Source organism: Pyrus communis, chromosome 1 (genome assembly GCF_963583255.1).
Source record: "Pyrus communis chromosome 1, drPyrComm1.1, whole genome shotgun sequence".
In the NCBI taxonomy this organism is placed as follows: Eukaryota; Viridiplantae; Streptophyta; class Magnoliopsida; order Rosales; family Rosaceae; genus Pyrus; species Pyrus communis.
The window spans coordinates 40,747,628-40,769,657 of record NC_084803.1 but is presented as its reverse complement, the minus strand read 5'-3'; the positions used below and the strand labels follow the sequence as shown (position 1 = coordinate 40,769,657).

At 39.7% G+C, this 22,030-nt stretch overlaps 3 protein-coding genes across 3 annotated transcripts; 2 read left to right on the top strand and 1 right to left on the bottom strand.

The window, feature by feature from the left end:
- The first annotated feature begins 84 nt into the window (after positions 1-84).
- Positions 85-8,416, top strand: LOC137710695 (uncharacterized). Its single transcript, XM_068449800.1, has 11 exons — positions 85-991; positions 1,103-1,141; positions 2,667-2,758; positions 3,192-3,441; positions 3,601-3,720; positions 3,794-3,869; positions 4,392-4,600; positions 4,772-4,880; positions 5,649-5,741; positions 7,328-7,488; positions 7,677-8,416. The coding sequence occupies exons 1-11, from the start codon at positions 803-805 to the stop codon at positions 8,232-8,234; spliced, it is 1,896 nt and encodes a 631-aa protein (XP_068305901.1). The 5' UTR covers positions 85-802; the 3' UTR covers positions 8,235-8,416.
- A 229-nt stretch (positions 8,417-8,645) lies between these two features.
- LOC137710687 (multiple C2 domain and transmembrane region protein 6-like) lies at positions 8,646-12,394 on the bottom strand. Its single transcript, XM_068449790.1, has one exon. The coding sequence runs from the start codon at positions 12,083-12,085 to the stop codon at positions 8,906-8,908; it is 3,180 nt and encodes a 1,059-aa protein (XP_068305891.1). The 5' UTR covers positions 12,086-12,394; the 3' UTR covers positions 8,646-8,905.
- Positions 12,395-18,531: 6,137 nt separating this feature from the next.
- LOC137727892 (uncharacterized) lies at positions 18,532-21,105 on the top strand. Its single transcript, XM_068466756.1, has 2 exons — positions 18,532-19,917; positions 20,541-21,105. Exons 1-2 carry the CDS (start codon positions 18,532-18,534, stop codon positions 20,859-20,861), a joined length of 1,707 nt encoding a protein of 568 aa, XP_068322857.1. The 3' UTR covers positions 20,862-21,105.
- Positions 21,106-22,030: the final 925 nt, after the last annotated feature.

The window sequence follows — 22,030 nt, the reverse complement described above, 5'->3', positions numbered from 1 at the left end:
CACAACAACAGAAAAACAAAATAACGTTGTATATGGATGGAATTGGATTTAGAAGTGGCAGTGGTGCCATGTGAATTTGGAGAGTTCAATGTCAAGATGGAGAGGCTAAATAATTGACAAAAAATATCTGACTGGGAGTTCAAACGTGTAATCAAATACCTAAAAGTTACATTAACCAAGAGAACAAGAGAGCATTTGGGATGAGAAATATGTTTTTCTCAGAGAGAAATCTCTTTCCACTAGAAAAAGTCCTCTCCGTGCCGAGAACTCACTACTGATGCTCTTTACCCTCGAGCGAGGGCAGTTGCCTTCTCTACAGCTCCTGTCGTATTCATGTGGTTCTCTTATCTCTTTATTTAGAAGTTAAAATCATGAACGTCATCATGCTTATAGGTGTTGGAAATAAAATATGAAATAGAGAGAACAAGAAAGCATTTGTGACTGATGAGAAATTAAAGTGTTCGTTCTTTCTCAGCAGAGTGACTAAACCCTAAATTTTACATAAAATGTTCCTAACTAGTTACATATTGCGTATTTACTTCATGTGGACAGCCACACGATCAATGATATTTACAACACTGTCAAATTTTTCCAACCGCATAGCATAAGTTGAAAGAAATTAAAAAACCATGGGCGAGTTCAGTATTACCCGATTTTTAGTGGGTCCAAATAAAAAGTAGGTGTTAAATAAACCTTTCACTCTGTCCGTCGTCGTCACTGCGTTCGAACTGAGAAGCCTCAACTCTCGCAGACGTTCGTTGCTGTGTGTTTGGGTCAGACTCCGACTAAGAAAGCTAAGAAAATGGAGGACATTGAGGATCTGCTGATTGGCAGCGGAGGCGGAGCTCCTCCCGGTTTTCGTCTGCCAATAAACACCGTCGGAATGAACCCAAAGAAGAAACCCAATCCCAATGGCCGCAATACCAACAACAAGCTATCTCAAATCCAAGACCCACTCGCTCCTCTCTCTCCCAAGGTCCCTGGCACTCAGGTCTCTCTCTCTAATCTCTATCTCTCTCTCTCTCTCTCTCTCTCTCTCTCTCTCTCTCTCTAAAGATGGTTTCTTTCGCTAAGTGCTGACCTTGTTTTTCTCTTTTGGCAGACTATATATATCAAAACATTTGGATGCTCACACAACCAGGTCAGTTTTAGGGTTTCTTTCTATTGTAATTCAAGTACTTTTTTTTTTTCCCGAAATTAGCATTGTCATTTTATACTGGGATTACTAGGCAAACCATTCAGGTTGTTACCTCTACAATTTTAACAAGATGTTATTAGTTTTGGATTCAAGTTCAATAATAAGGGGCCGGGTTTCGGTTTTTGTTAAGTTTTGAGTTGTTGAGAATGGTTTGATTGCGTGTGTTGGAAGCAGGATTGAAAGGTTTATGCAGTTTGTGGAAAGAATTATGGGATGAAAACAATACATAAAAATGGGTTCCTTGCTGATAATAGATTAATAATAATCTTTAATCGCTCTCGTGTCCTACTGCTCTTCAAGCCGTACGGGAAGAGAAGACTGCCATGTTTTTATGAGGATGCTGCACTTTTATTCTCAGCCCTTTTTATGACATGAGACAGTCAAACTTTCTAGTCAATGGCCATGTGGTACTTTGCCTTCAACATTTGCCTCATCAGAAATCTGTCACTTCCACGGATGAGGCGAATTGTTAGGCAAATGCCATGCATTGGAGATCCTCATGGATTGTCCCATTGGCTTTTGTAACGTGGTTGGCTTTCCAATGCAATGAGGTAGTGTGCACATCAAGTGCCACATAGGTTGGGAAACAAAAGTTGCCGCATAGGTTGGCCATTTAAGCAATTTCCAATTCCATATAACTGAAAATATTATTTCATCTATAAAAAGTGCTGGAGGGGGCTTGAAAGATTAGAGAACATCAAATTGAGGGGGTTATATCAGGTTAGCTTCTTAGGATTAAATATATAGAATTTGGTGGAGTTTTAAGTGATCATAAGCTTTGCCTGGAAAGCCATTGGGTGGACAGGATCCTAGTAAAGCAGTTGTTGATTTTCAGAGTAAATCCTATCAATAGATGATCCACGTGAGAAATGCATGACGTCAACTGGGGCATAAGTAAAGAACTGGCAGTGGCTACGTTGCTTTTCTAGATGTTCATGAAACAAAGGTGTATTCGATTAGATTTGTTGGTAGAAGCTTGTGGATTAGCTATTTGCTGATTATCCTCTCTCATCAACCTTTTTCAAATGGATCTATTGATAATTTGATACCAAGTTTTAGGTTGTCATTGTGGGTACAAGTAGGATTTATATGGTGATAAAGGCCCCTTTTCTTTGGTTGGAGTATTAAACTCCTTTGTTCTATTTACTTTGGATCTTGCATCCTTTCTGATGGTACTGTATGGAGTGGTAATGATGGGCTGCTTATTGTATTTTTACATTTTCTTCACCCATCAATAAAAAGACCGTGTACTGAGAACTTCGCACTTTTAGGGTGATTGTCAGTGGATTTAAACTTAATGTTAACTCCAGTTGTTTGTTCACCTTTTTATCTTGCTTGACCATTAATGTTATATTAGCATGAGATCTGGTCATGTCACCATCATTGTTTTCTAAATTTTCTATTCATTAGAGGATGCATTAAATTTCTCATTTTTGTTTTCGCCCCTTGCACTTTGTTGTTGTGTCAGAGTGACAGTGAATATATGGCTGGTCAACTTTCAGCTTTTGGGTATCTGTTAAGTGACAATCCTGAGGAGGCAGACCTGTGGCTCATAAACACGTGAGGATTCTTTTATTTATCTCATTTTTTTGGTAGATTTGGTCGTGCGTTACATTGAAACAATTACGTAATTATATTTTATAATCAAAGTTAGGGAGTATTTAGTGCTTCAGTCTTTGGGAAATCATTTTGGCACTTGCTAGAATTTAATACGCAGTTTATAGTTTGTGTCATGGTAGATTTTGAACTTCAGTAGACCTGTTTTAAATGCTACTCCTATATTTAAGTCAACTATTCCATATGTGTGCTTTTTCGCCGTTCTTTTAATGCTGAAGTTTTCTTCGAAGTTGACTTTTTTTTTTTTTTTTTTTTTTTTTTTTTTACATTTAAGATACGTTTTATATGTGTCCAATTTTTTAATTTTTACGAATGATGTCTTTTATTATCTGTTAACTCATAATTCTCCGTGTATTTATTTTGTTACTTGATGTAGATGCACTGTCAAATCTCCAAGTCAGTCTGCCATGGACACTCTGATAGCAAAAGGTAAAGGTGCAAGAAAGCCCCTGGTGGTGGCTGGGTGTGTGCCACAAGGAAGTCGAGATCTAAAGGAGCTAGAAGGTGTCAGTATTGTAGGAGTCCAGCAAATTGACCGTGTGGTTGAAATTGTTGAAGAGACTTTGAAAGGTCATGAGGTGCGCCTTTTGAGTCGTAAGACATTGCCTGCACTTGACCTCCCCAAGGTGCGTTTCGTGGATTTTTACCATGGTGTTTGCATTTTATTTTGTTTCCTTTTAAAATTAGTCTTTGATTGTTACCCACTCCTGCAATCTGTTTCTGTTTCTACCTTATATTGTCTACTAGTCTAGATATGGAGTTATTTATTTGATTTTTTTCCACAGGTGAGGAAAAACAAGTTCGTTGAGATTCTTCCCATTAATGTCGGTTGTTTAGGTGCTTGCACTTACTGCAAGACAAAGCATGCTCGTGGTCATTTAGGAAGTTATACTGTTGATAGCCTTGTAAGTATCATGCCACTGGTTTTTCTTATATATTATATCTGTTTCCAGTTTAATTAGAATTTTAGCACTGCAGGTGGGACGTGTAAAATCTGTGGTAGCTGATGGAGTTAAGGAAATATGGTTGAGCAGTGAAGATACTGGCGCTTATGGTAATTTGTAGTTATAATTCTATTTTCTTGATTGATTAGTGATTGTGGAAGTACTAAAACTCTAATCAAACTGGAAACAGATATAATATATAAGAAAACCAAGTACTGGAAGTTTTATTTATAAGAAAATATTTGTAACCTTGAAGTTTTATTTATATATTTATTTAGTTTTTATATTTTCTTTTAACTTGTCTTTCTGAAAGTGTAAGAAATTGTAAGATAATTCCCCAAATAATCTTTACGTGAATGATAAATTTTTGGGCTTTATAGTTCAAAACGGCAATGTCAGCTTAGTTGTAAGCATGTAAAGTATATTTGAACAGAAAAATAGAGTAAATAACAAGTATACCATAGTCATGTGTGTTGAAATCTTCACAGTTGTAGTATGATTGTTTGTTGGATGTTGGAGGAAAAATCATTTCAGGACACACCAAAAAGGTAAAACTCAAAGGAAAAAAAAAGTCAAAATGCTGTTTATGCCATGTTTTAGTTTATTAATAATGGTTGCCCTGATGTTTGCAGGTCATGACATTGGGGTCAATCTACCAATTTTATTGAACGCAATTGTTGCAGAACTCCCTTCTGATGCAAGCACAATGTTACGAATTGGGATGACAAATCCTCCATTCATTCTGGAACACTTGAAGGAAATAGCAGAGGTTTTGCGTCATCCATGTGTATACTCATTTCTACATGTACCAGTCCAATCTGGAAGTGATGCTGTCTTGACCGTAAGTCCTATTTTCATAGATTATTGCATTTTCTTATGGCTAAGTTAGACTTATCCTTTTACTTTGTCTTCCTAGGGCTTTAATTATAAGTGTAGTTTAAGAAATCTACAAACCTAGACTTCCGATTACATTAAGGTTGCTTTATTCAAATAGCCATGCTTATTCATTCAGGCAATGAATCGGGAATATACTGTAAGTGAGTTCAAGACTGTGGTAGATACCCTAACTGAGCTTGTGCCAGGGATGCAGATTGCAACTGATATAATATGTGGATTTCCTGGTCAGTATGTAGCTTGATTCTGATATCATGGCTCCTGTTTGTTTTTGTACTTCACATGGATCAATTTTATTTTATGTACATATTCATTGTTGATCAATTATTGATGTAATATATCTCCAAAAGTTCAATTTAAGATTGTGACTCTAGGGACCACCAAATGCAAGATAAAGATTAAGTTGGAAGTTTTGAGAGATAAACTTAGCATGAAAGGGATCTAAATGATTCCTGGTGGTAAAAGCACTAAGATTAAGTTTGAAATGTTGAGGGGGATAAACTTAGCAGTTAGCATGAAATGGGTGCAACTGATCCCTGGAGGTGAACAAAGTACGTTAGAATGTTTTGAAGAGTTGGAAGACTTCCAGATATGCTCTGGATAAACTGCAAATATGTCTTGGATATGTTTATGGGGCTCAAATTGGTTTTCTTTTGTTCAATAGCATGATTTTTATTTCTTGCTTTTATTAGAGGAAATTAAGGTTCTTTAACATCATAGATAATAACGGCAAGTTTGTAGGGTTTTAAAAAATATGTATGAAAATATTTGGTTGCTAATCATCTAATCAGCAAGTAACCAGTATACTCCCAGCTAGTAAAACTTATCTCTCCAAGAACAGCGTTAAGAATAACATATTCTTGGAGTATCTATATTATTTACAGTTATGGTGGGTGCTTTGGGGCATCTTGGGGTATTTGATTACTTTATTCTCTGCATTGAGCAGTACAGAGAACATTACTTAAGAAGTTTACAATTATTTCATGGCTTCTCAGGTGAAACGGATGAAGATTTTACTCAAACTCTTAGCCTTATTAAGGAGTACAAGTTCTCCCAAGTTCATATTTCACAGTTTTATCCTAGACCAGGTATGGTAATATCTGGTATTATAAAATTTCAGATTTCATTTAATAGGTTGGAGCCAGTCTTCGCCTTTTATATGTTTTAATTGCAGCTTGGTCTAAGTTATTTTGGATGCCGTAAAGGGCGTCATATGCACATACACAATGGTTAAGGCATGCTATCTACATATTTCATTGTCCATATATGGGGAGCTGATATAAATACAAAGTTACGGTTAAGTTTATTGTTTTTAGACCATGTAACATTATACATCCCCTGCTCAGTTTGATAAGAAAGTAAAAGTGTGCATGGATATGGTTTGAAGCATAATTTATAAAATACGGGAGTAGTATAGCACATGAACGATATGTATGTGTAAAAATTACACGTATTAAACATAATATTAATATTTATTTATTTAAAATAGTATTGTTTTTTTCTATAATAAGTTAAGGTACATGTCAAATACGTAAATTTTTTATGTATTATTGAACAGTGAAAATTATACGTATTAAACATGAATGTACATACATATGTAATACTGTATCGTACGTGGAGTTTCTTAATGAATCACTGAGACGTACAGTAAATGAAAGTGGTTTTCAAAAAATACGAACTTGTGTGCATAATATGCGATATTACTATATTCGTGGCTGCTACTATTGTTGAAACTATGCTTCAAAAGTTTTGTAGGACAATGTATCATGGGAAACAGGAAAGTTAAGAGTGCTTTATTACTTTTTTTGTTTGGCAAATAGTCACTGATGTTGGACAAACCGGACAATAATTGCTCTGTACCAAATGTATGCAGGACCAGAAATAGAGAAGATAGGAATAAAGGAAGGAATAAAACAATGGGAAGATAGGAGAAGAGAGGGCAGAGAGGTAGAAGAGATAAGGTAGAGAAATAATTGGAGGGTATTTTGGGTAAACTCAGTCTTTATTGCCAATCAATATGCCAAACCTAAACCATAAAGCAGCCTATGTAGAGACAATCCTACAAAGTATGATTACAAATTTTGACTAGAAACATACTGTTAGTTGGGTGACCCCAAGGGATTGTTTCTCCTTTCTCTGTGAAAGTCACAAATTGTTTTGTAAAGGGCAAGAAGGCCAAAATTATGTGGGTATGTACGGATGATTATGGTGGTGTTACGTTAGAAGTTTGTTCTTGGTCGGCTCTTTGGTATCTGTCTCCATTGAGTTTAGAGCTTCTTCTTTCTCTGAAATCTGGCAAGATTGGCAGGCAGCCTTATGTTAATTTGCTTGTTGGAGGGATTTAGTCTCTGCTCTCCCTAGATTGTTTTTCTTTATGCTGTCCTGTTGGCGCTGGTTGGTTTTGTGTGCTCTTCTCAACAGCTTTCCCTTCTGATTGTTCATTGTTTGATGCATAAATGGTCCTTATACATGTTAAAATAAATAAAGAGTTACCTATAGATGTGCTCTAACCACTTGATTTAACTTACCCAAACTGGTGTAGGTCTGGGAAGGAAAATATTTTTAACCGAAAGTGAGGATGATATGTTAGGTGTTGCACTATAGTACGGAAATGAGTTGGCTAATACATAGATTTGTAATTAGCTTCTGTGCTTTATCTTGTTTGTACATTTAGGAACACCTGCTGCAAGGATGAAAAAGGTCCCCAGTACTTTAGTGAAGAAAAGGAGTCGCGAATTGACTTCTGCTTTTGAAGCTTTCGCACCATACGTTGGGATGGAGGGCAGGGTGGAAAGAATATGGATAACTGATATTGCTACTGATGGAATTCACTTGGTAAGTATATGTTTTTGTCGACTCAACATTTGATAATAATGAAGTGCAATGTTGGCGCCAATGATCTTTCGGTCTAGTAACACCATGTTGGCCATTTTAGCCAAGAGTTTTTCGGGTTTATGACGATTCTTCAATCGAGGAATGAACTGAAGTGATTTTTTCAATTTTATGTTCTATGTTTGCCCTAGGTTGGCCATACCAAGGGATACGTGCAGGTTCTTGTAGCCTCTCCAGAAAGCATGTTGGGGACTTCAGCTATTGCGAAGATCACATCGGTAGGAAGGTGGTCAGTTTTTGGAGAAGTGATTGAGACCATCCCTCACATAAATGATAGAACAGCTTCAACAAATGAAACGCGTAGTCAGGAAAAATGTTTTCCAGGTGCCAACAATTGTGAGACTTGCGCGTGTTCAACGGAGCCAGAAACTTGTGCCTGTGGACCGGAAAGCTGTGGAGGACAGGCTACCCCGGGAGAATGTGCTGTAACGAAGAATGCCGTTCTGTTGGAAGATCGGAACAACAGAAATCTGCTTGGATGGTTACTGAGGAAGCGAAAGAATCGGGATGAGAAACGCATGGAGAATGAAATCTGCTTGGGATCCCAGAAGAAGCAAGAGCAAGCCCAAGGAAGATCGGGTGAATGGGGTTTTGTCGATAGGGCTCTTCTGGGCGGGATGCTCGTGAGCTTCCTGACAATCGTAACCCTACTAGTACATCTCGGCTTTAGGATTCTGTCGTCTAACTAGCGAATATTGGTTGTACTAATCCAATTTTTGTTGAGGATATTCATGGAAAAATGGCCACATGAACTTGTCTGTATCTTCAGAAATATAATATTTTTGGTATGATTGTAATGCTGGATATAGAGTGTGGTAGCATGCAAGTTGTTGTAACTGCTTTTCTCTTAAGTGCTTTTCTTCACTTGTAATTGAATCTCGATCTGATTTTTTTGTAACTGAAAGCTGAACCTGATGGAAATAAAAGTCTGGAAGGTAGAGATAAACGACCTGTTTGGAAATGCTCTAAAAGTAGTTAAAAGCGTGTTCAGATCACGAAAGTTCTTCTAACCATGTTTGCTAGATATAAAAGTGCTTCTGAGTTCAAAAACGCTATTGAAGTGTTTGCTGGATGAAGCACCATGAAGCACTTTCAAGTACTGTTCCATGAAGCACTTGCATATTTATTAAAAATTTAAATGCGCTAATAAAAGCGCTTTTACATAAACTGCTTATGAGCATAAGTGTTTCTTAAAAAAACAGTTCCGAACGAGATAGAAATCTTAAAGAATGACTCTGGAGATGGGATTGACAAACTGGATGTACATATTATTAAGTTGGTTTATTTACTAAGTACCCTTTTTCTTCACAAGAATGAAGTGAATAATCAAGATAATTAGCTGCAGGTAATAGCTCCAGTTTCATAGTAACATATCTGACTTGGATGGCAATCTCTTGAAGAAATTAACTGGTGCAGAAGGCATCCTGCTCCTGAATCGCGGATGCCGAAGCAAGTAGACTCCGAGCAGCACTGCCACGATCTGGAACGGAGTAACGTATATGGACACGGCCCAGATCAACGAGAAGATGATGAAGATTGCTGTTGCTCTCGGATCCCTCCAGCTTAGTAATGCTTGGGCTCTTTCCCCCTGGGTTGCCAAATCTCCAACCACCGTCTGCACCCTTCCCGCCACGCTACGCAACCTGTCGTACCTCATCCTCACAATGTCGGGGGGTCGACTAGTGGGGAAGCTGTCAAATTCCTCGTCCAACTCATCCGGATGGGTGAACTCTGCCTGTGAAATCCGAGCATCCATGTGCGGTGGGCTCCTTGGCCTGAACCTGTAGTTCCATATGCCAATGACAAAGAGGTAGAGGAAAATTGTGGGCAGTATTAGTTCAGGGTAGCAAACTAAAATCACAAACAATATATGGACGAGGCACGTTGTGATCGGGTTTCTCCAGCAGCAAATGTCATTAAACCATCTGCAGACAGTCGTGACACCGGAAAGAACCGACATTATGCGATGGAAGTTGGCTTTGCTTCTCCTCAGACTAAACATATGGTAGTCTATATCTAACATGTACTCGACAATCTCCCGCCTGAGCGGTGGCTCTGAACGGGCTAGCCTCATCGATACAATTTGCATTGCTTGGTGGCGGAGCCAATCAACGTATCTAACAGGTATAGGTTGGATATAGTGCATCTTTGGAAGCAATGGTCTTCCATATTGGGCTACCATGTTAACCCAAGCAGTGCAAGTGAACCTCAATGCTAACTGAAGTTCGCCGTGCTTTTTTAAACCCGAGGGTGTGAGGATCAGCAGGGGATAGAAATGCGTATAAACTCGATCAGTTTCTAAAGTCGACAATCGAATTCTCACCTTCCCAATCCTCTGATCTCTCGCTTCTTCCTTGCTTCCGTTGAAATGGCAATTGTCGAAAACACCAATGGTGATGACAGTACATGGATCATGAACTTCCCAAGTATACTGCTCGTTCCAGCGAGGAGTCAGAGTGTTGAGAAGAGTTCTGGTTCGCACCCACTTGTTTCCGTATTTGGCCACGCAGTAGGCATCAGTAGTCCTACCCTCCTTTCCCTTCATAGGCGGCAAATTTTTGGCACTCAGGATCCCAAGCTCAAGAATCCCAATGCCCGGTTTCCTCAGGAACTTGGACGACGGCTGAAGATCGCTGCTAAAGTGAGTGGACTCATCAAGAACATGATAACCGGCCTCTAGACAGATGCGAAGCTGAATCTTACTCGAGAACTTCTCCTTCTTCTTTTCACCTTCTCCTTCAGCAGCTGCTGAATGCTTGTGGAGATTGAACCATTTAGGCTCGGGGAGCTTCTGAGTGTGAGTGTCAATTCTCTGAGGAACGTCCCTAACCGAAAGAATCAGGTTCCCTAATACCTCTTCCTTTCCAGGACCAACCTTATCATCGACTGATATAATTATGAATTCGTCGAAAGGCTCGGAGGCCACTAACATGAGCTCATCGTTCCAAATGGGGTTAACAGTGCGCACTTGGGAAGTCCTTGTGACTCTGAGCTGATTCCCAAGTTGTACCTTGACATATGTTTCCAAAGGGCGGTTTCTGTCCCAAGGGACAAGATCCTGAGCCTGCAGAACTTGAACTCGAAGGTAATATAGCTTGGGGGAGAAGTAAACCTTTGAGCGAGTGGAGGCCAGATTGACGTGGCCAATGTCGTGCGCATCGGAATGCCAGGCGTCGGGAAAAGACTCGTCGGCCTGAGTCCCCACCCAAACAGCAAGCATAAGCTCTCCTGCCACCTTGCGCCCGTGCTTGTCCTCCAACCTGTACCACTGAGGAGCCAGAGGGCTGTCGGGCGGCACGCGAACGGGGACTTCGGTGAGGTCGAAATGTAGTCTCCCCACAAAATCATCCTTGGCAAAATCCTTGTCTTTGACGGTGACTTCAAGCTGATTGGATTGCAGGCGCTCTTTCGAGAAGGCGAAAATCTGGTTCCACACGGGGTTCTGGTTCTTATCCAAATGCTTTGTCACCCCTCTGTAGTTGCCGAGCTTCACCTCCACATAAGGATCAAGGCTTCCTGTAACATCCATGGCGGGAAGATCTCTCGCCTTCACCACACTCACATACAAGAAGTGCATCTGCTCAACCAGATCGTATGTGCTCGAAGTCTTGTCCCCTCCAAATCCAAACCCTCTGTACCGCCGCGCTGCCAATGGTGGACTTGTCTCCACCAGGGCGAATTCCGGGTTCTGCCGCGGAGCCTGCTGCTGCATGTGCATAACCGTGGCAGGACCAGCCCGGGCAAGATCCGTCCTTGTTTCGACGGTGGGCGCCTTCTCCTTCATCTGGTATGTCTCAAATCCAAACCCGGATGACATTGGAGGAGGTGGATAGGAACCACCGCCACCTCCGCCGCCACCGCCACCTCCTCCGCCACCGCCACCGCCACCGCCACCACCGCCACCCGTCCCAGTACCGATGGTGTGGAAAGTTCTCACTTCCTTTTCCTTCTTCTTCTTGATCTTCTCTCCCCCAAACTGGCGGTGATGAATCTCCTCATCGATCCTATTAGTATTGATTTCCTGCAGAGGAGGAGGAGGAGGAGCAGCCTCTGCAGCACCACCAGTGCTAGCAGTAACAAATTCATCATTTATCACTGGCGGTGCTTGCGGTGGCGGAGCAAAGTCACCCTTGCTACTGTAATCTTGAACAGCGTAGATTCTGAGGGCAATATCGCCCTTGACATTAGAGAAGAGGCCGCGTTTATCAAGCGGGTAGCGCTGGACGGTGGCCTGAGACTCGGAGACAGGGACGGAGACGCCGGAGATTCGCACACGGCCGAGGAAATTCTTATGGTGTCCGGTTTTTCTGTCATTGTAAACGACAGCGTCGACGGTCTTGTGGGAGAGGTGAGATGGGTCGTCGATGTTGAAGACGAGCTTCTCGTTCCAGTAAGGATTGAGGTCTTTGGGCTTGGTCTGAGTCCGCTGCCGTTGCCCCTCGAAGTCCACCTCAACGAAGGGACTCGCAAACCCGTCGCCGTCTTTGGGCATCAGGTCGCTTGCGTCGTGAACTTCCACCACGAGTTTAGTACTGGCCATGGCTAGCTCGGCGGAGCTGAGAGAGCTCAGAGGAGGTTGTCTGGTAAAATGGAAGGGTAGCTAGAAGGAGTGGGAGTGAAGGAGAAGAAGAAGACAGAAGTGGTGGGGGAGAGGAAGAGTTGGCGGAGGTGGTGGAGATGAGGTGAGGGTATTCATTTGGAGTAAGAAGACAGAAACAAATGTTAGAAAGGGAGAGAGAGAAAGGTGTCGAGTCGAGGAGTTTGGTGGGGAGGAGTGTGAGGTGGCCCTTTTGGATCATATGGCATATTTGACAGGGAAAGATTCTGGTGGTGGTGCCGGTGGGTGCGTTTGTGCTTTTAGGAAATTAGGAGAGACATTTTATAATACTCTGCATATTCCTGCAAAGGAAAATAAAAGGAAATTTAACGAAAGCATCATGTACTATTTATTTTAACGAAAAACATCACGTACTGTTCATTTTAACGAAAATTATATTTTTACATTAAAAGGTTAATCTTAGTACTATTCACTTTACCCTTTATTTTGTTATTGTCGTTAAAACTCAAAGTTTTCAAACTCTTTTCATTAGTTTTCCTTAGAATAAATATTTACTTGTCATAACTCTCTTGTTACACAAATGTTGTCGACATGAATATATACCATACGTTTTAATTCAAACATGGAGACAATCGCGACAAGTGATTCAGTAAAAAAGTACAAATAGTAGCTCCTTAAAAGGCAAAAAAGAGTAAGTCTTAGGTTCGTATTTTGTAAGTTGTGAATCTATTTGATCGTGGCCACGAGTTGTAAGAGTATGAACATGAAATTGAAGATGACAAATGCTGCTGAGAAATTGAATTCCATGGATGTTAACATTGGAGAGAAGCAACTTGTGTTCATGATTCTCCAGGCCCTTCCCACCAAGTATAGTCAATTAAAAGTCTCCTACAATACACAAGATAAAAGTTGGGACATAGATGAACTGATTGCACAATGTGTACAAGAGGAAACTCGGCAAAAGCAGGAGAAAGGCAAGGAGATTGAAGAAGCAAACTATGTGCAATCTGGAAGAAAGAATAAAACATTCAACTAGCCTCCTTCATATCGGAAGGGTGCAATTCTCAACTAGCCTCCTTTGGACCGGAAGATGTGGATAATCGTAGTTTGTCACTAGTTGTCCCCTTTTTCAAAGGAAGAAATTTTTTTTATCGGCATGGAGACATTACTATTTTATGTAGAAAGGAAGTATGGCTAGAAAATATTTACATATTTAGGAATATAACAAAAAAGATGTTCCGTTGATCATCATGTAACAAAAAATATATGACCGCACATCTTTGGAGTTGATATTAAGAGTGGAGAATAAATAAAATTTATGTCAGTATTCTAATTCTCAACTCTTGGTATCAAATTTAACGAAGAATGATCATGAATCTTTAATCACCAAGTGATCAAGAGAACGATACCTCTGTCAGATTTAAACTATGCAAAACAAATAGATATATTTTAATATTTTAATCTCAACTCTTGATATCAAATTGAACAGCGCGTTAGATCATAAATCATTGATCCGTTAGTTGACAAAGAGGAACCAGACATGTATGTAACTAAAATTCATTTCCTTGTTCATGTTCACGTATAAATAGCATATTGATGGATATTGGGGCATTTGTGATGAAGATAGGATAACATATCAAATAAGTGTATTCCCCTACTCCTATCATATAGGACGAGGCTTCACGTAAATCTCAATCACTAAAATCCATAATCTCATCCCTCTCTCTACCACTATTGAATTTTCATGGAGATGAAGTAATAATGGTGGGAAGATTGATGGAGGAGATAATGTTTAGTTGGATGGGATGAAAGAAAATTGCTAAAATAATTGTTAGTGAAACTTGAAAGCGATCCTTCATTCATTGAAAACGAAACATCCACACTTTTGCCAAAAGCAATGTATATAAAGTAATTGTTAGTGAAGCTTGAAAGCGATCCTTCGTTCATTGATGAAACGAAACATCCACACTTTTGCCAAAAGCAGCATATCCTTTCTTTTTAACGGGTATGTTATCCACATACTTCATTTTACTTGACACATACTTTTTATTATTTTATATTTTTTAATTTTCTTTAAATCATTTAAAACGACAATTAAAAATTAAAAAAATGCGTGAAAAATAAAAACAACATAACGCAACCCTTTATTAATTAGGATCTCCCTCTGTCCCTGTCAAGGAATTAGGCAGATCCATTATTTTTCATTCATTTCTTCGAACTGTGCGTGTCAATGTTGTCAAGTCTTTTGGCCTCAAAGGTCAGCAGAATCATAATTCTCCCTTTGCCTAGAAGAAAGTAGATATTCTTTATATGGGAAAGAAAACATGTCACAAAGAAAAGCTTCGAGGACAATTAGAATTACAAAAATCGCAAAGCTAACTTGATCTCGCTTAAGAAGCAAGTTTTCTCTAAATGTCACTTTAACAAGTTTTTCTTTTTTTTTTCTTTTTTTTTAATTTTACTTACGTGACTGTTTGAAGACTAAAATTTATTGATTCACATTTTGCGACTCCACGAATTTTAATAATTTTTTATTATTAATTTCCCCCTTTTGATATTTTTCTTAGTATTTCATTTAGTAAACTTTGACAAAGACAACTTTTAATAGTCAGAAAAAGAAAATATTTGAAGAGTGGGATAGAGACTCTCTAAATCTAGAGATTGTAGACATTTAAACTCATTTCACGGACTCTACATAGCATAGAAAAATTTACATGACATTTCAAATTTAGTTTTGTGATCTTTTTTAGAGATGCTCTGATATACAAGTAAAAATGTCTGTTAAAAAATTAATTTCTCAAAATTGTGAAGAAAACGTAAATTCTTCCAACTTAAAGTTATGATGTGTCTTAACACTGATGGTGAAAGTAATCAATCTTTCCTTAAACTTTTTCCTACTACACGGAATGAGATGGCTCTTTGAAACAAAAATATTTATTTTATAATTAATTTACCGAAATAGATAAGATGCATAGGCAGAGAAAGAACAGAAAATTGTCTTCTAGATGAGCCGAGTCAGCTGAATTGCTTTACTGCCTTTATTGCATAGTACATTCACAATCGTGGATTTGCTTTTTCAAGGATATACACTCAGCAAAGCCCAAATGTTTGAATTATGCATCTTTCTTTATTTTATTTTACTTTATTTAATCAAATATATATATTTTATGTTTCAATTGTGATATGTATGACGAAGAAAACCAATTTCTTGGGGTGTGCCAGTTTGACTGGCACAAGACTTTGGTGTAAATAAAATACAATTTGGTCATGTACTGATAGCGAATACAAGGTAAGGTGTGACATCAGGTTGTTACACAAAACGTTACATCTACCCAATTGTATATTTGCTTTTGCAATAAATGATTGAAAGAGTAAGAGGATGTATACAAAGAGAAGCGGTCTTATTTTGTTTTCTTGGTCTTTGTGAGTGGGAGGGAAGGGGTTTGGGAAGCTTCCAACTCAGGTGAGCGAAAGTCGTATTTGACAGAGTGCCACTGAACTATATCCTATGCTTACAAGGCGATCTTTCTTTGATATGACCATATGTATATATACAAGCTATTGGATCAAATGTAAAAGATATTGTTGAGAAGAAGATGATTATTTTTTATTTTATTTTTTAACCCTTTGATTGCTAAAGGCTAAAGGCGATGTTTCTTTAGTATGAACATATACGCATGTGACGGTTTTACTAAAAAAATAAGAGTCTAGAGTTTATTAAGTAATTCGTATTTGTGGAGGTTGAGTACATGAGAATTTTACAATAGAATAGAAATCTTATTACAATGACTATTATATGAAGCTACAAATAACTTCCCAATTTAAGTTGGGATTATGACAATACTCTCAAAAGATAGTACATAGATATCACACACGCTTAACTTGTTGAGCGAGTTATAAAACCCTTACTAGCAACCGCCTTTGTTGGAACATTTGCCAATTCGTCCTTAGACTTTACGAATGAATAGAATAATCTGGTACTCCAATCTCTCCTAATGAAATATTTGTTCACTTCAACATGCTTGGTACGATTATGTTGAACTGAATTATGTGCAATATCAATAACTATAGAGAATCATTGCAAATCCCGGAGAAAATCCAAATTCAGTAAGCAATCTCTTAAACCAAAACAATTCACATAGTTCATTTGTCATGCCTCTATACTCGGCTTCTGCACTATATCGAGTTACTGTTCTAAAAATCGGGCTAAGCGCTAGGCTCACTGTTCTAAAAATGGGCTCAGCGCTAGGCGATGGCTAACTGCCGCTATTTTGCCGTAGGCATTTGGACAATTGGAAAAAGAATTAGGCGGCCGCCTAGACGGTTTAGGCGGTCCAGGCGGTGTATGCGGTTCGGTTATTTTTTCTTTTTCATAGCAACTCCTTCAGTTTCAGACGGAAAAAAAAAAAACAGCTTTTTCTGTCTCCGCTGCTCTTTCTCTGCGTCTCGCGGTCGCGTGAGTCTCCATGTGGAGCGTCGATACATTTGCGAATATGGGAGAGAGAGAGAGAGAGAGAGAGAGAGAGAGAGAGAGAGGAGTCGGGACATCGCAGTTGCAGAGGCAAAGGATGAGGGTGACGGCGACCATGATTTTGCCAAGGATTGCTACTACCTAGGCTTTTTTAAATTCAGGTGAAACTTTTGATTGAGAAAAGGCCCACTCTTCCAAACAAATGATTTACATGGGCTTAGAAAATATTACAAGCCCAACAAAAATGAGCTCTAAAATAGTAAAATTCAACACATACACATATTTAATAATATATGTTTACATGTAGGGCTCGTTTGAAGTACTTTTAAAATGATTAAAAGCGTTTTTTGTCAAAACATTTTCAAAACCAATATTTAGTGAAAATCTAAGTGAATTCTGAAAAAACACTTTATCAGATCTGTGCGTCTTGCAGAAAGCACTTAAAGTGCTTTTGGAATCCAAAATCAATTTAATCAAAAACGCTTTCAATCATTTTTAAAGTACTTCCAAACGATTCTATAAACATTATTATTTATTAAAGGTGATGATAAAAAATGGTCATATGCCTTAAGACTCTAACTATGGGCTCGTTTGGATATGCTTGTAAAATGGCTGAAAGCGTTTTTAGAAAAAATGTTTTTGGATTCCAAAAGCACTTTAAGTGCTTTATGAAAGAAGCACCAGTTATGTGCTTCTTCTGGAAAGCACTTTAAGTGATTTTCCAGAATTTACTTGCATTTTTACTAAGGATTGGTTCCAAAAACATTTTCACCAAAAGCGTTTTCAGTCATTTTAAAAACACATCCAAACTCTATGCCATATGAGCCTTGCCAATTTTCGGAATTGACAGAAAAGACTTCTAGTAGTTGGGTTCATGAAATTTATATTGTACCAGTCTTGCCTAGAATGAACTTGTTTTACCCCTTGGAACACAAAATTAGGGAGAATGGGAGGGTGTTGGGAATGAGAGATTTTTCAGTGTGACGGACACATGGTGGTACATTACGTGTTGCTATACAAATAGTAGGATATGTTTAATAACTTAAAAAATAAAACTTCTCACTTACATAAAAACACATAATGTTCCACCTATATTGCTGTCATAATAAAAAATTTCTCGTTGCGAAGGTCGTGCAGCAGGAGAGAGAGTGGGAAGATAAAAAAACCATTCTTTTTTTGTTAACTTTGCCACGTGTTGGCAGTTTATGCTTTTAGTCATCATGCTCAATTGACTAACAATGAACGATAGGGATTGAAGCAGGAATGAAAATTGGAGACCATTGGCCATATCCCCTTGATCTCGTGTCTCCTACTTACCCAGATTTGTTACCGAAGAATTGTATTTGCTCTAGGAACAAACTTGGTCCATTAATTCCTTCTTTTCTAATTTCTTTTACAATTTAGTGCGTATCAATTGTCTCATTGCCGATCTTCGAGCAGGAATATTTTTTTTGAATGTATCACATAAATAGATAATTGATTATAAAAATATTACCTGATTATTACCCTGTCAATTTGTATTACATTTAGATTAAATATCAAAGGATCTTTGATTAAAATGATTTTTGCAGGAATAATTAAATTAGGAGATCATGATTCGTTATTTGTAAAGAGAGAACAAGCTGTTGTGCAGGCCTTATGCTATTCAAAATAGGCACCGATTGGAAACAAGATCGGAATACTAGGGAAGCATGGCCAATAGCTCAAGCATTGTCCAATTGACACGAACCAATCGACGTGGCCATGCAGATGAACACGTGTCAACTCCTCTCGCAACGCAGTACGTGTCAACCACCTAAGCGCCACGTAGCACACCAACAACGAGTGCCAATTCCACTCCCACCGTTGTTTTGCAACACTGAGCAAACAAAGAAAACCCTCACCATATTGTTTGTGATTTTAAAAAGCAAGAAATCATCGTATGATTCGTACTTACGCAGAAATCAAAACCCAGAAAATGATGAACTTTGTGGCTCTGTTCCTTGTTGTGAGTTCACTGGTAACCGCTGGGGTGTGGTCTCCGTCTGCAAGCCCACCAAATGATCAGACCCAGCGGCACGAGCAGAGGGAAGAAGGTCATCAGCAGCAGCATGCTGGGGATCAGGAAGTCATTGTCAAAAATGGGCACAGGGTGGTTGTCGTGGAGTACGACGAGCATGGCCACCACAAAACCAAAGTCTCAATCTCGCCGGAACACGGCCATCCACCCCGCAGAGAGGCTTCTTCCTTCTCCGAAAATGAAGTATCGTCGCCCTCGAAGATTTCTAGGGCGTTCGACAACTCCATGGAAAACATCAAGGAAGCCGCCTCTGGTCTCGCCAACTTTGGCCAAGGCCATGGCGAGGGTCACAGTCCGAAAGAGCTCATGTGCGATGCCTACGGAAAATGCAAGCACAAGATTGCAAGTGCTATCGAGACCAAAAAGGAGATTTGTAAGGAGACCGCACACGGGGCAAAGGAGGCGGCGCATAAGGTAGGTGAGGCGGCGCACAGGGTAGGCGAGGCGGTCGAAAATGTGTGCGAGAGGGCGAAAGATACGGTGTCGGATGAGGCGCACGAGGTTGAGGAAACTGCTAGAAATCCAATGGAAAAAGCAAAGAACGCCTCCAAGATGGCCAAGGACATGGGGGACACGTTGGCTGGAGACATACAGGGGAATGCGTTGAGGCAGCGCGAACACTTGGCGGAAATAGCGAAAGATGCGAAAGAGACTGCGGAGGAAGCAGCTGGTAAGGTGAAGGCTGGAGCGCGGGAGCTCAAAAGTGACTTGGCGGAAAAAGCAAAAGAAGCTAAAGAGACTGCGGAGGAAACAGCTTTTAAGGTGAAGGCTGGAGCGGAGGAGCTCAAAAGTGACTTGGCTGAAAAAGCGAAAGAGACTGCGGAGGAAGCAGCTGGTAAGGTTAAGGCTGGAGCGGAGGACATCAAAAGTGGGACCCAGAAGAGGCTGCATCAGTTGAGGGACAAAGGAAGAGAGTTCTGGTACGGTGCATTGATCAGGTCCATAGCATCGGGTGACTTACTGGAGGGTTTGATGTCCGTGGCGCATCTATTCGGGCTGGCTACGGCTTACGGGATGTGCATGTGGATTACGTTCGCATCGAGCCACGTGTTGGCGGGGAGTCTGCCGCCGCAGCAGTTTGGGATGGTACAGAGCAAGATTTACAAGGTTTATTTCAAGGCCATGGCGTATAGTGTTGGGATGGCATTGTTGGGTCATCTGTGGAGACATAGAAGCTCGTTGTTTCGAGGGAAGTCGGCGGATATGTTGCAGAACTATAACCTTATCGCTGCCCTTTCCATGATCTTATTCAATATGATGTACTTGGAGCCTCGATCCACTAAGGTAATCGTCAACAAAAAATTATTTAGAATCATATATAAGTTGTATGTCTGGTGTTCATATACTATATTAATGGCATGCTTGTATCGACATCTAGCTTTTTATTATTTTGTATTTCGGAATCACGGAACAATTAGAGCTCTGATATTCTTATGATTTTATCCTGATGTAGATTGTTTTGATATAATTACTTTGTTTATGCTGTGATATCGTTCGGAGGATTTTGTCTTCCAGCAGATTTGGCTCTGGTGTGTGCCATTCCCTGATCCCCTTCACAGGCATGATTGTTAATCGTCAATACGTTCTTGGTCGTCTGTGTTCATAGTTCGACATGAGCACTTGAAACAATTCGCGAGTCCGGAACCCTATATTTTTCAGAGTTTGTGCATTATAAAATGACAGAGATTTCTATAGCTACTAGGCATACTTTAAAATTGCCTTGTATGTTAATTACTCGGCGTTTTGGATGGAATTTGGGTGTCCGTGTTTCATTGTTGTTTAGCAGCTCTGCTAAATTCGCCTTCATTTTCAGTCTTGTTGCGGTGTTCCAAGTAATTTCAGTTGTGCTCTTGCGCGTGTGCTTGGTCCGTGTGTATTTGCTCTCATTGCATAGAATGTGCGTGCAGGTGATGTTTGAGAGAATGAAGATCGAGAAGGAAGAAGGAAGAGGAAGAGAGAGAGTACATGTTGATGCCAGAATCAGCAGGGAGGCTGGCCAGCAGCAGCAGCGGACTACCACTGAAGGCGAACCCTCAATCACGACGCTTCCACAACTCTCGAGGAGGGAGCAACAGGTGGTTGAGCCTGATATTGAGAGGCTTAACGAGATGCGTGAGAGGCTGAAGAAGCTAAATACATATTCGTCGTTCCTCAACATCGCATCACTAATGGCTCTTAGCTGGCATCTTCTGTATCTTGCCCAGCACCTCCCCAGTTCATGCTGTTGATAAGGACTTGGATTCGGAGAATCTCTTTGCTTGTCGCAGATAATTATGTGTTTTAATGCTGTTCTTTTTTGTGTTTGTAAAGTTGATATTTTTGGTAACTTTCGATACGATACTTGTACCATAGCTGTAATGATAGATATGGGGTCAGAATGCAGCACTTGTTCATATGTGAAGTTACATGAATTAACGCTGGCTACATCTTCTGTGTTTTTCCTTTCGTTTTCGCCTGGATGAGGGTATCGGATCCTTCGTCTTAGTCCAGATCCAACACAGACTGCGTGTGAATGAATCAATACCCTAAACTAACAAGGCTCTCTGCATTGCGAGGGTTGGGTAACGTCTACCGTAATCAGTCTTACTTTATTTTTGCAAATAGGCCGTTTCACTTTTGCAAATGGGCTGTTTCAACATATTTCATAGAGGAGCAACACGTTCGTAACGTCAAGACTCACTCTCATTTAGAATCATTCTTGGATCGATCCCGTTTAGTAACCAAATAAAAGATGTTGAGATGTGTCATTGACCAAAAGAATGATTGTTTTGCTGAACCAAAAAATTGGCTCATGTGTAAAGAATGCAAACATCAAAGAATCTGTACCTTCTCAGTGAACCTTCTACTGTTAAAAATCTAATAGAATCTGTCAAGCATTTTGAAATATGCCTACAAGAAAGGACTAGTCTTCGATCATTTGAAGCCGTTAGTTATTCCATAGAAGGTGACTAAGCTTCGGAATGAACAGGGGCATACTGTGATCTTACGAGTGATTTGCCCTTGTAAACCGTTCGAAGAGTCATAATACTGTTTAAATTACACATCGAAGTGAAAATTATCTTAACCTAAAACACCTTTGCTATGAGCATAACTGAAAGATGAAAACTATGTTTATTCGGGTAAACGAAAATAAAGGTACATTTGGAACAATACTGAAGGTGTATACGATTACCTGTGTCATCAACACTATGCTCTCTGCTCACAAAGTTTATTTTGAATTGGTTGAATTACTACACCTCCGGATTCCAAATTAGCCTTGGTTGTCGTCAACGACTCCCACCATCTCATCAGAATCAACTCCGGCATCAACTTGGTTGCGCCCCACACCCTCGAATGTGGAATTAGTTATAATCTCGTTATCCTCTCCAAAACTTCGACAATGTTTTGAGGAGTTCTG